At 42.7% G+C, this 24,113-nt stretch overlaps 1 protein-coding gene across 5 annotated transcripts; it reads left to right on the forward strand.

The window, feature by feature from the left end:
- Positions 1 to 603: 603 nt before the first annotated feature.
- On the forward strand, positions 604 to 19,561 carry LOC106601226 (transmembrane protein 184B). 5 transcript variants are annotated; one of them, XM_014193265.2, is made up of 11 exons: positions 604 to 870; positions 1,007 to 1,044; positions 5,676 to 5,912; positions 7,005 to 7,170; positions 15,821 to 15,911; positions 16,122 to 16,197; positions 16,307 to 16,398; positions 16,773 to 16,942; positions 17,106 to 17,300; positions 17,754 to 17,780; positions 18,196 to 19,561. In XM_014193265.2, the coding sequence occupies exons 3-11, from the start codon at positions 5,676 to 5,678 to the stop codon at positions 18,420 to 18,422; spliced, it is 1,281 nt and encodes a 426-aa protein (XP_014048740.1). In that variant the 5' UTR covers positions 604 to 870; positions 1,007 to 1,044; the 3' UTR covers positions 18,423 to 19,561. The 5 variants fall into 5 exon arrangements, with proteins under 5 accessions (XP_014048740.1, XP_014048737.1, XP_045571108.1 ...); XM_014193262.2 differs by having other exon boundaries at positions 604 to 785; XM_045715152.1 differs by having other exon boundaries at positions 604 to 1,044; positions 5,632 to 5,912.
- Positions 19,562 to 24,113: the final 4,552 nt, after the last annotated feature.

Consider the following 24,113-nt stretch of genomic DNA (forward strand, 5'->3'; position numbering starts at 1 on the left):
GCGACATCTCAGTACATACAATAAAGTATGTTTACAGATTGAAAAATAAGTCACTACACTTGAATACATGAAGATGTCAGGAATAATGAACATTTTACATTCCATTTGCAGATACATTTTTAAAAGGATCAGGGTTTACATTTGTGAAATTATGTAAGAAAATATTGTCCTCGTCATTGACTAATTCTATAGATTTCAATAAATATTAAAGTAAACATTTTCGGGTACGGATATATTAGTGAAATTGACTGGAAGAAAGTTTGGTTGCCCCTTAATTTCTTTCACTTTGATATACAAATCAACTTTAAAATGGGCAAACTATTATCCAAATCTTTTGTGACAAGTTATTTTGGAGCTAGCTAATTAATTGCGTTTTTTATTTAATTAATAAGACATATGTATTTACAATGAAATGTGTAATATTATTCGAATGAAAACAAAGCTACCGAATGAATTAACTTTATACTACCTGGTAAATTCTTCATACACAAACACAAATACTTGAAATCTGGGTTTGTACAACAATACAAGACCAGCTGGCATGTACGGTTACATCATGGGAAAGTGGCTCAAGGCAATGAAGCTACTGCGCCTGCGTGAAAGCAGAAACGGTGGAGGAGTTTCGCTATTCTGCTACTGTAAAATCTTAGCGTAGTGAATCGCTAGGAGAGATACAGGGGAATAACGGAGCCGAATTCACGAGCGTTCCCCGATAATGCTATTTTGAAATTATAGTGACTGAATAAAGTTTTTCTACATGAGATGGACTATTAGTACAGACAAAAGTTTGTATTTGCCTAGGCTTTGAAGAGTTTGCGAGCAGCTACCTAACTAGCTATGCTAACGTTAGCTAGCGAACTAGATATAACTGTAAACATGGTTTAAATTGGTTTCTCACTTGACGTTATATTGCAGTAATTTTAATTTAGTATGAATTATTATTTTATGAATGTGTGTCTGTCGTAGATAACGTATTTAGGATACATTTATGCTTGGATTCAAACAGCCGCAGTGTGTACACAAATCAAACATCAGCAGAGGCAGGTAAGCCACCGCTCGCGCTGTGTTTTTGTGTTCGGAATGGATGGAAAGAAACTGTTTCCAAACGAACGACGAATGTAGCTTTCACAGCTGTAATTTCAGCTCCTGTTTTCACTTTGTTGTACAATGACAATTTTCATAATGAAATCATCCATAAAGAGGTTTTGGTTGCCTTTTTTTTCTATTATGGAAATGAGCAGCTGTTATTGTTTAAATGTTTTTTTAAATGTAGTCTTTGCATGGAAATTATGTTATTCATTTATTCTCACTACAACGCCATATATTTTCCTTAGTATGTTATGCCTTTAGTATATCTGGAGAGGAAAACTGCAAAAATGTATCTCGTTTCATTTTGGCATCAATGTCAAAAAGCCGATATTGGATGACTGATAGGATTTAGGTCAAAGTACAACAGATGTTATGAAATACACCTTCAGGTTCAGTCAGCAGGACTTGATGGAGTCACCCCTGTCGTGTCTATATGAATTATCTGGTCATTAAACCAAACGAAATGCACCAGACATGGCTCTCAATTACAACTGAACATCAGTATACCTTATCAATGTAACATGTATGCTGTTTTTAGAAGCCATCAATACTTTCATTCTTTACTACTGTCTCAACCCTTTCCCCTTTTCTTGAATAATTAAGCATTTGTGTCATGGAAAAATCACATTATAATCTAATAGGCATTTATTCTCTAGGCCTATAAAGAATAGGCCTACATATTGTTGATTTTCAACCTCAATAGTCATCAGTCAATAGTCTATGCTTATCACGAACCAATAGTTACTTGAGAAACCCAACTTGAAGGAAACGAGTGTGACACTCAAATGTAACTGCCCCCTCAAATATAATACATACAGCAGGCTTCGTCCAGCAGCGTGAGTCACCCATGGCCACGACCCGCCTATATTTAGCCATGCATATTAATTAAATCCCCTTTTAAATCAGTTTTATTCTGAATGATTAGGTTATTGCCATCATTGGACTCCAGACTGATGCATCTAGCGATCACATTACCTAGTGAGCATCACTAATGCCAGAATTGAGTACAAGGGTGTGGAGAATCTACTGTCCATCTTTCTAATGGCCACTTAGCCTACAGTTTCCCATTAGAAAACTGCTATCTGGCTACTTTGCAATACATCAGTATTACAGACCTAATGAGCAATAGGGGTCAGTCACCTTGCTGACTTAGAGAATTGAACATGTGCTGCTGATGGCTAAAAGACTCAAACCAATCTCATAAATGTTTAAAAAAATTCTGTCATTAAATAAATTCCTCTCATTAGCTATACAGTTGAAGTCGGAAGTTTACATACACTTAGGTTGGAGTCATTAAAACTCATTTTTCAACCCTCCACAAATTTCTTGTCAACAAACTAGTTTTGGCAAGTCGGTTAGGACATCTACTTTGCATGACACAAGTAATGTTTCCAACAATTGTTTACAGACAGATTATTTCACTTATAATTCACTGTATCACAATTCCAGTGGGTCAGAAGTTTACATACACTAAATTGACTGTGTCTTTAAACAGCTTGGAAAATTCCAGAAAATGTCATGGCTTTGGAATCTTCTGAGAGGCTAATTGACATAATTTGAGTCAATTGGAGGTGTACCCGTGAATGTATTTCAAGGCCTACCTACTCAGTGCCTCTTTGCTTGACATCATGGGAAAATCAAAAGAAATCAGCAAAGACCTCAGAATTTTTTTTGTAGACCTCCACAATTCTGGTTCATTCTTGGGAGCAATTTCCAAACACCTGAAGGTACCACATTCATCTGTACAAACAATAGTACTCAAGTATAAACACCATGGGACCACGCAGCCGTCATACCGCTCAGGAAGGAGACGCGTTCTGTCTCTTAGAGATGAACGTACTTTGGTGCGAAAACTGCAAATCAATCCCAGAACAACATCAAAGGACCTTGTGAAGATGTTGAAGGAAACGGGTCTCGTTTTACTGAAGCCACTGCTCCAAAACTGCCATAAAAAAGCCAGACTACGGTTTGCAACTGCACGTGGGGACAAAGATTGTACTTTTTGGAGAAATGTCCTCTGGTCTGATGAAACAAAAATAGAACCGTTTAGCCATAATGACCATCGTTATGTTTGGAGGAAAAAGGGGGAGACTTGCAAGCCGAAGAACAACATCCCAACCGTGAAGCACTGGGGTGGCAGCATCATGTTGTGGGGGTGCTTTGCTGCAGGAGGGACTGGTGCACTTCACAAAATAGATGGCATCATGAGGGAAGAAAATTATGTGGATATATTGAAGCAACATCTCAAGACATCAGTCAGGAGGTTAAAGCTTGGTCGCAAATGGGTCTTCCAAATGGACAATGACCCCAAGCATATTTCCAAAGTTTTGGCAAAATGGCTTAAGGACAACAAAGTCAAGGTATTGGAGTGGCCATCACTAAACCCTGACCTCAATCCCATAGAAAATTTGTGGGCAGAACTGAAAAAGTGTGTGCGAGCAAGGAGGCCTATAAACCTGACTCAGTTACACCAGCTCTGTCAGGAGGAATGGGCCAAAATTCACCCAACTTATTGTGGGAAGCTTGTGGAAGGCTACCTGAAACGTTTGACCCAAGTTAAACAATTTAAAGGCAATGCTACTAAATACTAATTGACTGTATGTAAACTTCTGACCCACTGGGAATATGATGAAAGAAATAAAAGCTGAAATAAATCATTCTCTCTACTATTATTCTAACATTTCACATTCTTAAAATAAGTGGTGATCCTAACTGACCCAAGACACGGAATCTTTACAAGGATTAAATGTCAGGAATTGTGAAAAACTGAGTTTAAATGCATTTGGCTAAGGTGTATGTAAACGTCCGACTTCAACTGTATGTCCCACTGGCACTGATATACCCAGTCTGTCCTTCAATGTGCTCCATAGAGATTTATTTGTGGCTCTCCTACGCTTGCCCCTGCTCTCAAACCAGGAGGAGAGGAGAAGGAGAATTTGGGTCAGTGGGCCCTCAGCCCATGTCACGCCAATTCGCTCTGTCTGACTGATTCACTCTGTCCCTGTGTTCTCTCTCAACTTCCCTCTCCCTCACCCTCACTCAGCTCCTTCTGGTTCCCCTCTCTCTCCCTCACTCAGCTCATTCTGGTTCCCCTCTCTTCCCCTCACTCAGCTCCTTCTGGTTCCCCTCTCTTCCCCTCACTCAGCTCCTTCTGGTTCCCCTCTCTCCCCTTCACTCAGCTCCTTCTGGTTCCCCTCTCTTCCCCTCACTCAGCTCCTTCTGGTTCCCCTCTCTCCCCTTCACTCAGCTCCTTCTGGTTCCCCTCTCTCCCCTTCACTCAGCTCCTTCTGGTTCCCCTCTCTTCCCCTCACTCAGCTCCTTCTGGTTCCCCTCTCTTCCCCTCACTCAGCTCCTTCTGGTTCCCCTCTCTCCCCTTCACTCAGCTCCTTCTGGTTCCCCTCTCTTCCCCTCACTCAGCTCCTTCTGGTTCCCCTCTCTCCCCTTCACTCAGCTCCTTCTGGTTCCCCTCTCTCCCCTTCACTCAGCTCCTTCTGGTTCCCCTCTCTCTCCCTCACTCAGCTCCTTCTGGTTCCCCTCTCTTCCCCTCACTCAGCTCCTTCTGGTTCCCCTCTCTCTCCCTCACTCAGCTCCTTCTGGTTCCCCTCTCTTCCCCTCACTCAGCTCCTTCTGGTTCCCCTCTCTCCCCTTCACTCAGCTCCTTCTGGTTCCCCTCTCTCACCCTCACTCAGCTCCTTCTGGTTCCCCTCTCTCCCCTTCACTCAGCTCCTTCTGGTTCCCCTCTCTCTCCCCTTCACTCAGCTCCTTCTGGTTCCCCTCTCTTCCCCTCACTCAGCTCCTTCTGGTTCCCCTCTCTCCCCTTCACTCAGCTCCTTCTGGTTCCCCTCTCTCTCCCTCACTCAGCTCCTTCTGGTTCCCCTCTCTTCCCCTCACTCAGCTCCTTCTGGTTCCCCTCTCTCCCCTTCACTCAGCTCCTTCTGGTTCCCCTCTCTCCCCTTCACTCAGCTCCTTCTGGTTCCCCTCTCTCTCCCTCACTCAGCTCCTTCTGGTTCCCCTCTCTTCCCCTCACTCAGCTCCTTCTGGTTCCCCTCTCTTCCCCTCACTCAGCTCCTTCTGGTTCCCCTCTCTCTCCCTCACTCAGCTCCTTCTGGTTCCCCTCTCTCCCCTTCACTCAGCTCCTTCTGGTTCCCCTCTCTCTCCCTCACTCAGCTCCTTCTGGTTCCCCTCTCTTCCCCTCACTCAGCTTCTTCTGGTTCCCCTCTCTCCCCTTCACTCAGCTCCTTCTGGTTCCCCTCTCTCTCCCTCACTCAGCTCCTTCTGGTTCCCCTCTCTTCCCCTCACTCAGCTTCTTCTGGTTCCCCTCTTTCTCTCTCCTCTCCATATCTTATTCAGATTTTCTCTGTCCACTAGGATGTTAGTTTCAGCTTTAATTGTTCAATTGAATAAAGAAGTAGGTTTTTATTGGTATGCACGAGACAACCATCCACATGTGATGTGTTCGATAACCTTGAAAGAAACTAGGCTTTTGGTCCCTTGGGAGGCACACTGTTCCTGAATGGAGCTCCACCTTTTCTACATATTTAGCTACTTCTGTTAATGTGATTGTGAATATCCGGAAAACCCTCCAGATGATGGAGGAGCAGTGGAGACGTGGCATGCCCCTGTCAGATCGAATGGAAAATGACTCCCCAGCCGATATTGGCCCAGGGTCCCCGACCACAGCGGCCCCGTTGGGCTCCAACGCCTCCTGGGTGCCAGACACCCCCCTGGTGACCCCTGAGGAACCATACTTCCTCATGACCTCCACTGCCCAGACCGTGTCAGGGTTCTTTGTCTGGACAGCCCTGCTAATAACCTGCCACCAGGTAAGGGGCTAATGAATTCTTTCTCACACATACATACACAAACACATACACACTCCTATGTTTTTCTGCATGCTGCATCTAACATATGCTTCAACTGTGTGTACTCAAATCATATGTTAGTGTGGTCTCACTACTGCATAAGATGGATGCCTAGCGCCTACAGTAGTTTTCTCAGTATGCACAAATCAAATTGCAGATAGAAACTGCAGAAGCATATCAAGGATTCCCTTCAGATTCCTCATGCCTGCCAAGTCCAGGTTGATTATGCACTCTGGAACACATCCAGCGTGGAACACCTCATGCTGTTCAGCCATGATAAAGTAGTTGTGGCAGGTCTTCAATATGTATTCATGTTGCCTGCAGACCACTAACCTCCTGTAGGTTCAGAGCTACTGAAAAGCCCAGGTTAATGATTCCTCTCCATTGTGTGTTCCTGGGTTAAAGATGAGCCGTCGCTCTGACAACAGGTGTACCTAGCTCTGCAGTGACATCAGAGAGCGGGGGCTGTTGCCTAGCAACAAAGCTGGGTACGGTGCTCTCTGTGTGCGAGCGCCCTACTGTTTGTTATTTTACCAAAGGTGTGTGTGCCCAGGCCAGGAAAGGTGATAGGTGTAGCATTGTGTAAGTGGGAACCTGGGACAGGATGAAGTAGATAAAAGGTACTGATGACAGAGCCTACTCATCCGAATGGAAAAACACAACACAGATCCACTCATCACACACACGCATGATGTCGACTGCTCTCCCCAAGATGTGGGCAGGACCACAAAGTCACAGTCACTGAGCCCTAGTGAAAACACATTGATTTCATGAGATACTTGTTTCAGCTAGCCCATTTTTAGCTAGCTCACGTTGACAGAGCTGTGGTCCCTCTGAGGGAGAAGGAAGCTGTTGAATATTCAAACACAATTACCCTCCTTTCACTCCATTGTCTATTTAACTGTCACGTTTATAGTTTTTAAATTGTTCTCCTACAATGAAGTACATTATAATCTAGCGAGGTCCTTTAGGAGCTGAGATTAAATGATGCCCTCTTCACTGTCCTTCTCTTTCTTGTCTATGTATCGTTCCCTATCTTTCTCCCTTTGATAGATCTACATGCACCTGCGCTACTACAGCTCTCCCAATGAGCAGAGGCACATAGTTCGCATCCTCTTCATCGTTCCCATCTACGCCTTTGACTCGTGGCTCAGCCTCCTCTTCTTCACTAACGAAGAGTACTACGTCTACTTTGACACGGTCCGCGACTGCTACGAAGGTGAGAACCTTCCCACCCTGTCAATGGTGTATGCTTTTTACCTGTTAAAATAGCATTTTTAAATGTATTGGCATGAATATAATTTGTACAATTTTATTTCACCTTTATTTAACCAGGTAGGCCAGTTGAGAACAAGTTCTCATTTACAACTGCTACCTGGCCAAGATAAAGCAAAGCAGTGCGACAAAAACAACACAGAGTTACACATGGAATAAACAAACGTACAGTCAATAACACAATAGAAAAATCTGTATACAGTGTGTGCAAATGAAGTAAGGAGGTATGGCAATAAATAGGCCAATAGTGGCGAAGTAACTACAATTTAGCAATTTACACTGGAGTGATATGTGCAGATGAGGATGTGCAAGTAAAAATACTGGTGTGCAAAAGAGCAGAAAAGAAAAAACATATGTGGATGAGGTAGGTAGTTGGTTGGATGGGCTATTTAAAGATGGGCTGTGTACAGCTGCAGCGATCGGTAGCTGCTCTGACAGCTGACGCTTAAAGTTAGTGAGGGAGATATGTCTCCAACTTCAGCGTTTTTTGGGGGTTTTTTTTGCAAGTCGTTCCAGTCATTGGCAGCAGAGAACTGGAATGAAAGGCGGCCAAAGAAGGTGTTGGCTATGGGGATGACCAGTGAAATATACCTGCTGGAGCGCTTGCTACGGATGGGAGTTGCTATGCTGACCAGTGAGCTGAGATAAGGCGGTGCTTTACCTAGCAAAGACTTATAGATGACCTGGAGCCAGTGGGTTTGGCGACGAATATGTAGCGAGGACCAGCCAACGAGAGCATACAGGTCGCAGTGGTGGGTGGTATATGGGGCTTTGGTGACAAAACAGATGGCACTGTGATAGACTGCATCCAGTTTGCTGAGTAGAGTGTTGGAGGCTATTTTGTAAATGACATCGCCAAAGTCAAGGATCGGTAGGATGGTCAGTTTTACGAGGGTATGTTTGGCAGCATGAGTGAAGGAGGCTTTGTTGCGAAATAGGAAGCCAATTCTAGATTTAACTTTGGATTGGAGATGTTTAATATGAGTCTGGAAGGAGAGTTTACAGTCTAGCCAGACACCTAGGTATTTGTAGTTGTCCACATATTCTAGATCAGAACCATCCAGAGTAGTGATGCTAGGTGGGCTGGCAGGTGTGGGCAGCAATCGGTTGAAGAGCATGCATTTAGTTTTACTAGCATTTAAGAGCAGTTGGAGGCCACGGAAGGAGCATTGAAGCTTGTTTGGAGGTTTGATAACACAGTGTCCAAGGAAGGGCCAGATGTATACAGAATGGTGTCGTCTGCGTAGAGGTGGATCAAAGAATCACCCGCAGCAAGAGCGGCATCATTGATATATACAGAGAAAAGAGTCTGCCCGAGAATTGAACCCTGTGGCACCCCCATAGAGACTGAAAGCCTTGAGAAACATCAAGTACATACAAGTACATTTGTTTTAGAGCGAAGAGATACTGTGCTTGCAATTGGCATGGTGACTGGAGGAATGTCCACCACAGTTGTTGCCAGAGAGTTGAATGTTAATTTGTTTTAGAGCTTTTAAGCCGTTTTAGAGAATTTAGCAGTACGTCCAACCGGCCTTACAACCGCACACCACATGTATGGTGTCGTTTGGGCGAGCGGTTTGCTGATGTAAACAGAGTGCTCCATGGCGGCGGTGGAGTTATTGTATGGGCAGGCATAAGCTATGGACAATGAACCCAATTGCATTTTATCGATGGCAATTTGAATGCACAGAGACACCGTGACGAGATCCTGAGACCCATTGTTTTAAAGGTATCTGTAACCAACAGTCATGTGAAATCCATAGATTAGGGCCTAATTTACTTCAATTGACTGATTTCCTTATATGAACCTCTTGAGGATACAATCCCGATAACGGGATTGGTTGGACAACAACCAGTGAGATAGCACGGCGCGATATTCAAAACAAAATAATCTCAAAATTAAAATTCAAGTATTATACGGCATTTTAAAGATACTCTACTCGTTAATCCAATCACATTGTCCGATTTCAAAAAGGCTTTACGGTGAAAGCAAAACATTAGATTATTTTAGCATAGCACCTCAGCAAAAAAAAAAGAAAAAGCCATTTTCCAAGCACAATAGCCATCACAAAACCAGATATACAGCTAAAATTAAGCACTAACCTTTGACAATCTTCATCAGATGACACTCCTAGGACTTCATGTTAGACAATACATGCATTTTTTGTTCGATCAAGTTTAGATTTATATCCAAAAACCCTATTTTTACATTGGCGCGTGACATTCAGAATTTCTTTTCCCCCCATAACTTCCGGTGAATAGGCACATTTAATTTACAAAAGAACTCATAAACGTTGAAAAAATGTATAACAATTATTTAAAGAATTAGAGATAATCTACTCCTTTATGCAACCACTTTGTCAGATTTCAAAATAACGTTACGGAAAAAGCACATTGTTCAATATTCTGAGTACAGAACTTAGCCTTCAATGCTAAGCTATACAGTTAGCCTACAACCTCGGCGTCGACAAATCTCTAACAATATGTTCTAAATATTTACTTACCTTTGCTGAACTTCGGCGGAATGCACTCGGATGGGCACCCACTTCCACAAGAAATGTTAATTTGTTATGCAAAGTCCATCATTTATGACCAAATACGTCCGTTTTTTTGACCCATCCAGAACACTTTACAATGCCATGTGGAGTGGACGCAAATCCATAGACGAAATGTTCAAAGTTCCATTACCGTTTGTAGAAACACGTCAAACGATGTTTACAATCAATCCTTTAGGGTATTTTTTTACGTAAAATTGCGATAATTTTACAACCGGGCAATAGCTATTCATCCCAGAAGAAAAATATAAAAACGATGACGTCAAGTGCATGTGCATCATAAGACACCTCTCCTCAGACTGGCCAATGATTGACTGAGCCAAAATGATCTGCCCGGTAACAGCTGACGGTTGAAACCAGTTCCTAAAGATTGTTGACAGCCAATGGAAGAGTTAGGAGGTGTAACGTAAATCCTATGTCACTGTAGTTTTTCCAAGGGATTCAAAACAAAAACTACATTTCTAATTACTCCCACTTCCTGATTCAATTTTTCTCAGCTTTTTTGCCTGCCATATGAGTTATGTTATACTCACAGACACCATTCAAACAGTTTTAGAAACTTCAGAGTGTTTTCTATTCAAATCTACTAATAATATGCATATTCTATTTTCTGGGCCAGAGTAGTAACCTGTTTAAATTGGGTACGTTTTTCATCCGGCTGTGAAAATACTGCCCCCTAGCCCCAAGAGGTTATATGAACTGTAAATCTTTGAAATTGTTGCATGTTGTGTTTATATTTTTGTTCCTTATACATTCAAATAGAGCTGTGATAGACATGGTTTGTGGTCTGTTGCTCATCCTGCTGGTCTATGGTTTGATGTTGCAATGGAAAAATGTATTTGCGCTAAGCACAGGTGCATTCTATTGTTTGCAGTACACTGTTACGGCCGAAACCTTTCTGCTGTGCTACTACATGTTCTGTGTTTTTTAAGCAATATCACACACGTACTTTCTACTCCATTGGAGATGCACAAGTACTCACAACACATTTTTGGTGGACATACGTTCGATGATTGTGTTTTTGCATGTGCACTTGTTTTGTGTCCCGTAGCAGGACTTGGAAACAAAATCCTTTTACAATCGTTTTGTTCTGAATAGAACCATTCTTTTTTTAAATTTTTTTTTTATTCCAATTTTCGACCTGCAAAATACATTTCTGAACAAGTTCGACCCCAAAAGACGACAGGTTTATATTGTTCCTTTCTGTTCCTTTTTAAACCCCTGAAATCGTATATTTTTTACATTTAACTCAACATTAAATTACTTCACCAATTATGCAGTATGGATAGAGCAACTTACTATGGAGCGGGCAAGCTATAGCTCAGTGAGTTGTTTACATGCTTGATGGAAAGACAAGTGTAGGACGTGAGGTGCAACTGACATTTTGTGGGTGGGGAGAGACTTGGCTGGAAGCGTTGAGCATCTTGTGATGACATGAATTATCTGAATTAGGCCCACAGAATAACTGAGTCAGGTTTGTAGGCCTCCTTGCTCGCACACACTTTTTCAGTTCAGCCCATTTTCTATGGGATTGAGGTCAGGACTTTGTGATGGCCACTCCACTACCTTGACTTTGTTGTCCTTAAGCCATTTTGCCACAACTTTGGAAGTATGCTTGGGGTCATTGTCCATTTGGAAGACCCATTTGCAACCAAGCTTTAACTTCCTGACTGATGTCTTGAGATGTTGCTTCAATATATCCACGTAATTTTCCATCCTCATGATCCCATCTATTTTGTGAAGTGTACCAGTCCCTCCTGCAGCAAAGCACCCCCACAACATGATGCTGCCACCTCCGTACTTGGTGTTCTTCGGCTTGCAAGCCTCCCCCTTTTTCCTCCAAACATAACGATGGTCATTATGGCAAAACTTCTAATTTTGTTTCATCAGACCAGAGGACATTTCTCTCAAAAGTACGATCTTTGTCCCCACGTGCAGTTGCAAACCATTGTCTGGCTTTTTTATGGCGGTTTTGCTGAGCGGCCTTTCAGGTTATGTCGATATAGGACTCGTTTTACTGTGGATACAGATACTTTTTTACCTGTTTCCTCCAGCATCTTCACAAGGTCCTTTGCTGTTGTTCTGGGATTGATTTGCACTTTTTGCTCCAAAGTACGTTCTTCTCTAGGAGACAGAACGCGTCTCCTTCCTGAGCGGTAATGCGGCTGCGTGGTCCCATGGTGTTTATACTTGCGTACTATTGTTTGTAAAGATGAATGTGGTAACTTCAGGCATTTGGAAATGCTCTCAAGGATGAACTAGACTTGTGGAGGTCTACAATTTCTTTTCTGAGGTTCAGGCTGATCTCTTTTGATTTTCCCATGATGTCACGCAGAGGCACTGAGTTTGAAGGTAGGCCTTAAAATACATCCACAGGTACACCTCCAATTGACTCAAATGATGTCAATTAGCCTATCAGAAGCTTCTAAAGCCATGACATTATTTTCTGGAATTTTCCAAGCTGTTTAAAGGCACAGTCAACTTAGGTGTATGTAAACTTCTGACCCACTAGAATTGTGATACAGTGAATTATAAGTGAAATAATCTGTCTGTAAACAATTGTTGGAAAAATTGTGTCATGCACAAAGTAGATGTCCTAACCGATTTGCCAAAACTATAGTTTGTTAACAAGAAATTTGTGGGGTGGTTACAAAACGAGTTTTAATGACTCCAACCTAAGTGTATGTAAACTTACGACTTCAACTGTATGCTTCGGAGGGGGAGGGGCAAGTAGCCTACATGCACACTGGCAAACATTTTCAGCTGGCAGGCAGTATGTGTGTGCCAACATGGCCATACTCGTATTTGTATCCATAAATTTACAGTTGATAGTCGGATCGGATGATACTAGTGATCGGAAAAAACGTAGAAGTTTTAATATGCTTAGGTATTTTGCCAACATCTACTTATCTCCCTGTATGTTTATAGACCAAACAAGTTTCAGATTAGGAGCGGTGTGTCTGTGTGTCCTCAATTTGTAGCGGGCAGACAAGTTTGCTATCAATCAGAATGCGCGTCAGCATTTTTTATTTTACTTTTATTTAACCAGGTAGGCCAGTTGAGAACAAGTTCTCATTTACAACTGCGACCTGGCCAAGATAAAGCAAAGCAGTGCGACAAAAACAACACAGAGTTACACATAAACAAACGTACAGTCAATAACGCAATAGAAAAATCTATGTACAGTGTGTGCAAATGTAGAAGAGTAGGGAGGTAAGGCAATAAATAGGCCATAGAGGTGAAATAATTACAATTTAGCATTAACACTGGAGTGATAGATGTGCAGATGATGATGTGCAAGTAGAGATATTGGGGTGCAAAAGAGCAAGAAGATCAATAACAATATGGGGATGAGGTAGTTGGGTGTGCTATTTACAGATTGGTTGTGTACAGGTACAGTGATCGGTAAGCTGCTCTGACAGCTGATGCTTTAAGTTAGAGAGGGAGATATAAGACTCCATTTCATCTTTTTCCCCTAACCTTGCCCCGCTTGTTAAATATTATGCACATTGATAGCTTGATACCAAACTCCCTTTCCATTTGATTTATCATAGTAGCAGGCTAACAGGAGGCAGCAGCAGTAGTCTGAATGATCAGACCAAAAGAGAAGTGAAAGTGATCGGGTGAAATTATGAAGCGAGTGGACAGCGAAATACATCTTCACTCTATCCAATTAGAGTAGCAGGATCAATGTACAGCCCACCCTTTTCTTTACAGACAGGCAAGCTGGCCAGTTGAGTTATTTAGACCATGTAGCACCTCACTTGAGATAATTACAAAAAATACTCTGATCAAGTCGTATCCAGAAAATGTCCCATATCTGTTACTATACTCGTTTTGTCCGACTACTCGGCACACCTCTAGCAGGACGACACTGGAAGAAGTTTCTGATTGACAGAGGGAGGGCTTTGCATAGGCACTTTGTTTATTTTGTGGGACTTTTAAAAGAAAAATGCCCGGAACGTTATTAACCGGTCACCATGCTTTTAAAATAATGGTCCTGTTCCAGAGAAGAATAGATCACTTTCGTTCCCGGTTCTGATTTTGTTCCTTGAAAAATGACGTTCTTTTCCGGTTTTCAGTTCTGTTCTCTGAACTGGTTCCAACCCCTGGTCGTAGTAACGAGTGTGTGGGAATCTGTTCTGTCCCCAGTGACAGATGGCCTTTGCGGTCTCTCTGCCTTTACGAGAGTGGTCATCTTTGTTCTCTTGTTGTTTCCAAGGCCTGCTGGGATTGCTGGGGAGGGGAAGCCTGTTCCCTAGCAACAGTATGCAAATGACTGAAGCCGTGAGAAGAGTTTTAGAAACCACTCAATTATGAACAGATAAATTGTCTGGCTGTTCTGTACCAGCCGGCTGTATCTCACCAGAAGTAACATCAACAGAAATTGGCATTAGCATTTTGTTACAGTGGTTACATAATACAGACAGGTGTGCCCCTTGGTTACCGGTCTCTGCCATCAAATTATGCCTGACAAACTCTATTGTATGTACAATGTACAACCCTATGTCTGTTTGTGGGGAAAAGGGGACCTCAGTGCGAAGGTGTGCTCAATGCATGAACGAGTGCTTTGCTCTGCACATTTTGTCTACCTTGTGTCAAAGAGAGTTGTGTGAGTCTATGATGCGTGAGAGAATGCTGTGTGTGTGTGTGTGTGTGTGTGTACTGTATGATGTGTGTGAGCGCATGGATTGATGGCAGGGGAGCTGACAGTTCAGCCAGGCTGCACACAGTGGGCTCTCCCTGCCAGCACATGGCACACCGCACAGGCAGCAGCTGTGGCCCCAGGGCTCCACACTGCTAAATATAGAGGGTCCCAGTGCTGTCATAAAGTTACACACTCTCTCTCACACACACACACACACACACACACACACACACACACACACACACACACACACACACACACACACACACACACACACACACAGCAAAGTACACACACTGATGTTGAATATTTATACATGCATGCTTGCAAACATTCGAATAGCAGGAGTCATTACCATAAGGATGGCACTGGGATTCCCATTATTGTCTACTCAGACCTCTATGCAGCGATATGTGTGCAAATACAATATACAAGGAAAGCAAATGGAATAGGTCCTTTATGGCTGGAGTTTCCAATGCCAGAAAAGAGACAGAACAGGAGAAAGAGCAGCAACGCTTCAGGATTGATTCATCCTGTAGTTGCTTCACCACCCTCAAATTAGCATGGACTGAACACCTGGGACAGCAGGTGAAACCACATTCCTCCCAGTCAATGACACCAACAACAGTGTTCGCAGCCAAAGGAGAGACAGAGAGAAGTCCTGCAGCCTCTTCTGCCCTGACAAACTGGAAGTGATTCAGTCAACTGGAGAGGATTTTCCCTCAACTCTCCGTCTGTCCCAAGGAGTCGGGACCCACCACTGTGCTCTGTTCATTTGAAACAATTTATTTAATTTCCAAATCAATTGAAATCTCTATGAACCATTCAAATCTCTTAGATAAATAATTTATGCTAATGAATGGATTCAGATAAACAGGTGCGTATTAGATTATACCAGTACTGTACATGTGTTGTTAAATAGGATGGTAACTGAATAATTTTGGACTAAACATTCAGCTGGATGGATATCAATATATGGGAATCTCTGGAATACACGTCACACACACACACACACACACACAGTGGGACAGAACGATGTTGATCCAAGCTAGAATGGAGGGCGGTTTAGCCAGAGGCCATTGGGGACAATGACTCAGTCTCTCATCTTGTTTTGCTTTCTGCACTGACACAGCACATCAGCATTCTGCTCATGGGAAATAGGGACCATGGCCTTAATACTGTAGAGAGGAACATGGCCAATGCCTCAAGGGATGCCCAGAGTCCAAACAGACCAAATACACACAGACAGACTGATTGGGGGATTGATTTTGGATATGAAAGCTTTGCAGGGTTAACCGAAAGACTGCTGTAGTTGCATAGCGGCAACTACCCCCATATTCTCTTAACTCTCTGACTCTGCTTACATGTGTTTGTGTGTGTTTCCTCTGCAGCGTTTGTGATCTACAACTTCCTCAGCCTGTGTTATGAGTACCTTGGAGGGGAGAGCGCCATCATGGCTGAGATCAGAGGAAAGCCCATTGAGTGAGTCTCTCTCTATTATCACTCTTTGTCCTCTCTTATAAAAATTAAAGAAGACAATTCATATACAATCCAAGAATGTCATTCAAACATCCCACAACTGCAGAATAGTAATGTGTATCAATACTTTATTGTATGGTTTGAACCTCTTTTCATGCCATTTGGATCTTGAGAACACAGACTACCAAATGCTTGTGTCTTGGCTGTCTACAGGTCCAGCTGTGTGTACGGAACCTGCTGTCTCTGGGGAAGGACTTACTCCATTGGGTTCCTCCGATTCTGCAAACAGGTATAGTGGAAGCCTTCTTCTCACACATTATTTGTGAGAAACCCTTACATATGAACACAGAGTTGTTACAGCATTACATATTATCTCTCTCTCTCTCTCTCTCTCTCAGGCCACTCTACAGTTCTGTGTGGTGAAGCCTCTGATGGCCATGATCACGGTCATCCTGCAGGCCTTTGGGAAGTACAGAGACGGAGACTTCAAGTACGTAGGGCTATGGGACACTCACTCATTCTACTCTATACTATATCAGAGTATTTGCTTAACCTGTGTTGACCTCAAAGTGAATTGTTTCAAAAGCCACAGAGGATTCATGTTTGTCTATAATATCTTTACTAGTCTGTACTTTTCTGTATGAACAGTTTAAATGTTATTTGTTTGTTCTCACAGATGATTTTTACATTTACACTCTTCTGGCTATAAATCTGTTTTCACCGAAATGTTGGGGTTGTAGTTGTCAAGCATCTCAGAGTAGGAATTATATTACTTAATCTCTAAAATAGGGATGTCTTAGCACAGACTTATGTGTTGACACTGTTCTGATAGCTGGCTGTGCCTCTCTCTCTCTCTCTCTCCAGTGTGGCCAGTGGGTACCTGTATGTGACCATCATCTATAACTTCTCTGTCAGCCTGTCTCTCTACGCCCTCTTCCTCTTCTACTTCGCCACCCGCAACCTGCTGGTCCCCTACAGCCCCATGCTCAAGTTCCTCATGGTCAAGTCTGTCATCTTCCTCTCTTTCTGGCAGGGTAAGGAAACCTCTCGATCGACACACACACACGCAATGTATCATAGATAATACTGCATCCAAGTGTGCTGACCCTCTCTCCCAGATAATACACACATTGTGATTTGATAGGACTCTGATCCTCCATCCTCGATTTCTCTCTCCCTCTATCTCTGGGGGATAAGGTATGCTGCTGGCCATCCTGGAGAAGTGTGGAGCCATCCCTAAAATCAACTCTCCCGAAGTGTCAGTGGGGGAGGGCACGGTCGCCGCCGGCTACCAGAACTTTATCATCTGCATTGAGATGTTCTTTGCCGCTGTGGCCCTGCGCCACGCCTTCACCTACAAGGTCTACATGGACAAGAGGCTGGACTCCTACGGTAAGGATACAGAGGGAGGGACTATCCATGCAGATTAGAGATAACTGTTTAAGTAAAAAGAAGTCATCACTAGCATATTAGTGTGTATTCCTGACACAAGCAGTTGCTTATGTTTCTGGAACTGTGTTCAGTGAGGATTCAGGAAACTGGTTCTCCATGGTTGCTCTTCAAGTCTATTTCAGTGACTTTGTTCCACTGACCTGCTCTCTCTGTCTCTAAATGTTTCTTCCTTTCTTTTATTCTCCCTCTCTCTCCTCTCCACTCCCTCGGTTTTTTACTCTATTTTTCTGTTGTTGAATCCTTTTTTCCCCTCTCATCTATCTTCCATCTCTTCCTTATTCTGCTGTTCTGTTCTCTCGACCATCTTTTTTATTGTTCAATATTCATCCGTGTATATTTTCTTATGTCCCTCCTCTCTCTCTTTATCTGTCTCTCTCTGTGCTGCACTATAAGGGTCCTTTCCTATTTATGGACAGTACGGTAGGTCTACCACTAGCTCAGCTGTGTTTGGCTTCTCACTGCCACAGTACTTTCTGGTTGACTCCATTTCTGTGATGTGCTCATATTTTGTTATTCTATTATTTTTAACTGTTTCTGAGATATAGAGTTTAATTTTGTACAAACAATTTATTTTGAGCATCCTAAGTGCTGTCATACATTTGTATTGCCATTATTGTACAGTATGTGCTGCTTTTATCAATATATTATTTTGTGGTGTTTGAGTTCACCCCTTGCAATGCACTAGGAGCTCCACTGCCTGTTTGTCTGTTTGGTTCAGTAGTATTATGTGATCCTCCATTTAGTTTACTCATGGCATTCAGGTTGCTCACTGTAGGGTTCCACTCTTCCTTCCATTATCCCTTATCCTCCCTCTATTTCCATCCTCTCCCGGCAGGTCGCTGCGCCCCAATGAAGAGCATCTCCAGCAGTCTGAAGGAGACCATGAACCCCGGAGACATGGTGCAGGACGCCATCCACAACTTCTCCCCAGCCTACCAGCAGTACACACAGCAGTCCACCCTTGAGCAGCGCGGAGGGGCGCCGGTGTCCCGCAGCCACAGCAACGTCAGCACCCGCGACAACGAGAAGACCCTGCTGCTCAGCTCCGAAGATGAGTTCTGAGCCCCCCTACACACCGACCGGTGGTACTACTGGGGGGTGGAGACGGGAGGGGCTTTATGGACTCTACTATAGTGCCATACCAAATCGACAGGCTTGAGTCCTTTGGCTGATCCACTTCATTGCGTACATGAACATAGTACTCATATTCCTCAGTCTATATTGACAATACAAGCAACCTACTACAGAGGTCCATTGCCACATACCACTGCCAATATGGATCAATACAGATACACACACACACACACACACACACACACACACACACACACACACACACACACACACACACACACACACACACGTGCATAGACCATTCCCAGGTGTCTCCAGGCTGTGTGTTAACACTACAAAGGCCTTCCACACAGAGAAACACCCACTGCTGTATAATTGAAATATTGTCAATTATACAGCATCCCCCCTCACCCTCCTGCCAGCTCTGCCTCTTGCTGAAATGTTGCCAAATAGAGGGAGATCCCGCTTGGTCAGCAGGACCCTCTCTAACTTAAGATTTAGATTTCAGAGTGACTTGGATAAGACACCCTGAAATCACTGTATATTTTGATGTTTATTGACCTGATGGTATTCTTCTCATTTTAAACTAATCTATTATGAAGGGAGGTTATTATTATATGATGTGTGTTAGTGTGTGTTGGCGTGAACAGGAAGGTACAGTGAGGATAATATAATTGGGGGGTTTTGGGGGTCATTTCGGGTGTCTCCCGGAATGTTATGGTTGTTGTTGACGACGTATTGAGGGAACAGCTGTTGACAGAGTTTTGGTGTGGACGTCTAACATCACTCACGCGGATTACAGCTGAAAGAGGAACGGGCTTCTTAGCAGAGCTGGACCCGGCCACAGCAGACAGGATTATAATCCCGTAATTGGGGCATTATGTGCGGTACAGATCAGGCATGTTTTTACCATCACGTTGGTCTAACGGTCATATCGCGCCGAACTGCGCATGTGCAGACCGTCTAATGAAATGATGTCTTTTGATGTTTTTTGGACGAAAATGAAAATGTCACTTTGAGGAGGTTGGAGTAATAACATTTTCAACTACTTAAGACAGTGGCTCGAATCTAGGTTGTGTCTTTAGATTGAGAAAATAAACAACTAAGTTCACTGTTCTCATCTCAAACCTCAGCCTGGTCTGTTTCACAAGCGTTCCTGGAAGACTTCAATGTTGCACCTCTGGGTTTAGAAACTCGGTGAAGTTGTCAAAGGGTATGGGGACCAAGCAATTCTTCCCCCTGGTGGCAAGAGGCAGAGAGATTTCCAGCCCAGCCTCTGGGAGGAGCCTGTTGAGCAGAAATAGTTTATTTGAATACATAGGCAAGGCTTGGCTATCTTCAGCACTAATATACGTCAGTTATGCCTGAATATACCTGTTTTCTTCATCATGGCTGTTTTCTTGTCTTGTTAGGGTTGCTATGTTGCTGCTTAGTGTCACTTGCCTCCTCATTAATTTTTCCTTTGAGAGGTCTTTTTGCTGAAGACAACACACAAACAGATAATTTTGAAACGTTTTACTCATAAAAAAAAAAAACTCACTGAACTGTCAATTCCAAAGCTGCAGTTTTACAAAAAAATGTAAATAGGAACACTACCCATATTTGAATACCTGAGGGAAGTGTTTTTCTACAGCAGGGGTTCTTAAACGTTTTCATTTCGAAACCCAAATTATACATTTTACTGTCCTCCCGTGACTCAAATCTTCCTCTAACGACCCAAATTAAGAAGAAATAGTGTGTTATTATGGATGTATTCTCATAACTCGCGACCCACCTCTCACATTCCCAGGGCCCACTTTGGGTTAAAAAACCCTGGTTTACAGGGTCCAATAAATACAGTACCAGTCAAAAGTTTGGACACACCTACTCATTCCAGGGTTTTTCTTTATTTTGACTATTTTCTACATTGTAGAATAATAGTGAAGACATCAAAACTATGAAATAACACATATGGAATCATGTAGTAACCAAAAAAAGTTACATTATATTTAGATTTGTTTATATTTTATATTTCTCAAAGTAGCCACCCTTTGCCTTGATGACAGTTTTGAATACGCTTAGCATTCTCTCAACCAGCTTCACCTGGAATGCTTGAAGGATTTCCCACATATGCTGAGCATTTGTTGGTTGCTTTTCCTTCACTTTGCAGTCCAACTCATCCCAAAACATTCAATTGGGTTGAGGTCGGGTGATTGTGGAGGCCAGGTCATCTGATGCAGCACTCCATCACTCTCCTTCTTGGTCAATTAGCCCTTACGTAGCCTGGAGGTGTATTGGGTCATTGTCCTGTTGAAAAACAAATGATAGTCCCACTAAGCACAAACCAGGTGGGATGGCGTATCGCTGCAGAATGCTGTGGTAGCCATGCTGGTTAAGTGTGCCTTGAATTCTAAATAAATCACTGACAGTGTCACCAGCAAAGCACCTCCACACCATCACACCACCTTCTCAATGCTTCACGGTTGGAACCACACATCCATTCACCTGCTCTGCGTCTCACAAAGACACACAAAAATCTCCAATTTGGAGTCATCAGATAAAAGGACAGATTTCCACCCGTCTAATGTCCATTGCTCATGTTTCTTGGCCCATGCAAGTCTCTTCTTATTATTGGTGTCCTTTAGTAGTGGTTTCTTTGCAGCAAATCGACCATGAAGGCCTGATTCACGCAGTCTCCTCTGAACAGTTGGTGTTGATGTGTCTGTTACATTTATTTGGGCTGCAATTTCTGAGGCTGGTAACTCTAATGAACTTATCCTCTGCAGCAGAGGTAACTCTTGGTTTTCCTTTCCTGTGGCGGTCCTCATGAGAGCCAGTTTCATCATAGTGCTTGATGGTTTTTAAAACTGCACTTGAAGAAACTTTTCAGATTGGCTGACCTTCATGTTTTAAAGTAATGATGGACTGTCATTTCTCTTTGCTTATTCGAGCTGTTCTTGCTATAATATGGACTTGGTATTTTACCAAATATCTTCTGTATACCACCCCTACCTTGTCACAACACAACTGATTGGCTCAAATGCATTAAAGAAGGAAAGAAATTCCACAAATTAACTTAAAGGCACACCTGTTAATTGAAATGCATTCCAGGTGACTACCTCATGAAGCTGGTTGAGAGAATGCCAAGAGTGTGCAAAGCTGTCAAGGCAAAGGGTGGCTATATTTTGATTTGTTTAACACTTTTTTGGTTACTACATGATTCCATATGTGTTATTTCATAGTTTGTCTTTGCTATTATTATAGAATGTAGAAAATAGTAAAAATAATGAAAAACCCTGGAATGAGTAGATGTGTCCAAACTTTGACTGGTACTGTATATTTCATACGTTTGAATGTTAAGTATAGGCTACATACACTTAAGTGATTGTTTTAATGATGTGCCCTATGCTGTGTCTTTTGATTAAAATGAATATATTATTCCTGAAAAGACAGGATATTGTATATAAAGTTGAACTAGATAATGGAATATGGTTATTGGTGGGTATAATAATGATAAAGCACAGAATACTTACTTCTGTATCGTCTTTGCTCCATAATCCTTATATTATTTTGTTTCATACTTTTGTGTTCATTTGTATATTGGTATTATTCTGCTTTCTAGATTCTGATGCAATTTTTTTGTCTTTGTGGTGTTTAAACAACCGCAAAATAAAAAGACAGACAATTGATTATTTTCATTTGGTCCTTGTGTTGAGTGACTACAGAGTGAGAGGAGAGTCAGTGGGATTGATTGATATTGCGTTTGTTAATTTTTAGGTTGGCTGCATAAAAAGCTTAAAGTACTACTTTTAGGAGCTGGTCACTTCCCTATACAGAGAAGCTACAGTCTTCTGGTTCAGAGATGTATGATGCTACCAGACAATATAGTTGTTCTGTTAAGACGCCAAGTTTCGTCACGTGCACAAGTACAGTGAAATGCCTTTCTTGCAAACTCCAAAGTCAACAATGCAGTAATCAATATCAATGTAGTACTAAAAATAACAGGGTAGAACAAAAACACGAGAAATAGAAATAAGAACACGAGAAAGTAAGAAACTATATAGAGGGTCAGTGCCAATACCATATTTACAATGTACAGGGATACTGTTGTGATAGAGGTAGATATTGTATGCACAGGGATACCGTGACTTGTCATCAGTATGTATGATAAACAGAGTAGCAGCAGCGTAAATGAAGATTGTATGTAAGTGTGTGTGTAGAGTCAGTATAAAAGTGTGTGCATGTTCTGTGTGTTGGCGTGTGAGTGTGCATAGAGACAGTGCAAAATGTTTAATAAATACAATGGTCAATTCAGATCTGTGTCTGACCAGCCATTTTGTTAGCTATTTAGCAGTCTTATGGCTTGGGGATAGAAGCTGTTCATCACTGCTTGCCATATCAAGCAGTGATGCAGCCAGTCAATATGCTCTCACTGGAGCAGCTGTAGAAAGGTTTGAGGATTTGAGGGCCCATGCTAAACCTTTTCAACCTCCTGAGGGGGAAGAGGCGCTGTCGATCCTCCTTCACGACTGCACGTGTGTGTGGACCATTTTAAGTCCTTAGTGATTTGAGTCCCGAAGAACTTAAAAGCTCTCGACCTGCTCCACTGCAAAACCCCCCCATAGTCCACAATCAGCTTCTCGGGCTTACTGATGTAGAGGTTGTTTTCCTGGCACCACACTGCCAGGTCACTGACCTCCTCTCTGTAGGCTGTCTCATCATCGCCGGTGATCAGGCCTACCACCGTCGTGTTGTCAGCAAACTTGATGATGGTGTTGGAGTCGTGCGTGGCCATCAGTCGTGGGTGAACAGCGAGTACAGGAGGGGACTAAGCACACACACCTGTGGGGCCTTTGTGCTGAGGGTCAGCGTGGCGTAGGTTATGTTGCCTACCCTCACTATCTTTGGTCGGCCCTTCAAGAAGTCCAGGATCCAGTTGCAGAGGGAGGTGTTCAGTCCCAGGGTCCTAAGCTTGGTGACGAGCTTGGAGGGGACAATGATGTTGAATGCTGAGCTGTATGAACAGCATTCTCACATAGGTATTCCTCTTATCTAGGTGGGTGAGGGCAGTGTGGAATGCAATTGAGATTGCGTTGTCTATTGATCTGTAAATTGGAGTGTGTCTAGGGTGTCTGGGATGATGGAGTTGATGTATGCCATAACCAGCCTCTCAAAGCACTTTATGATTACATATGCGAGTGCTACAGGACGGTAGTCATTGTGGCATGAAGCCTCAGAGAAAATACTGTAAAGTAACAACTATTTTATTTCAAAAAGTAACAGTAGTAGTAACAGTGGTTTGAATTATGAATGTCTTCCTTTTTCAGAGAAAAGGCTGTAGGAAGCTAAAAATAAATATTCTCCCTCTGGTCCTGGTAACTTTGATTTGAAAAGAAAACAACTGAGAACAAGGGAATAAGAACTGAAGTTCAAGTTCAGTTTTAGCAAAGAAGTTGAATAGCAGTTTGGGGACATTAAGATATGGCCTCCCGAAGCCCTTTACATGGTGAGTGTATTTCATACAGGTCTTATTCAGACAACCATGCCAATGCTTTAATGTGTCGTTAAGATATTGTATTTCAGTTTTGTTTCGACTAATCGATTCAGAAGAAATCTATTGAGTGGACTAGAGCAGGGATTCCCAAACTTTTTGGAGCTGGGGACCCCCTTTGCGAAAGCAAATTCATCAGAGATCCCCTC

This window comes from Salmo salar, chromosome ssa03 (genome assembly GCF_905237065.1).
Source record: "Salmo salar chromosome ssa03, Ssal_v3.1, whole genome shotgun sequence".
In the NCBI taxonomy this organism is placed as follows: domain Eukaryota; kingdom Metazoa; phylum Chordata; class Actinopteri; order Salmoniformes; family Salmonidae; genus Salmo; species Salmo salar.

Bases quoted from the DNA above. Each gene is read 5' to 3' on its own strand.
- LOC106601226 (XM_014193262.2), top strand. From the start codon at position 758: ATGAGATGGACTATTAGTACAGACAAAA. The intron at 16,198-16,306 runs GTATAGTGGAAG...TCTCTCTCTCAG, and splicing joins TCCTCCGATTCTGCAAACAG to GCCACTCTACAGTTCTGTGT. The intron at 16,943-17,105 runs GTAAGGAAACCT...CTGGGGGATAAG, and splicing joins CTTCCTCTCTTTCTGGCAGG to GTATGCTGCTGGCCATCCTG.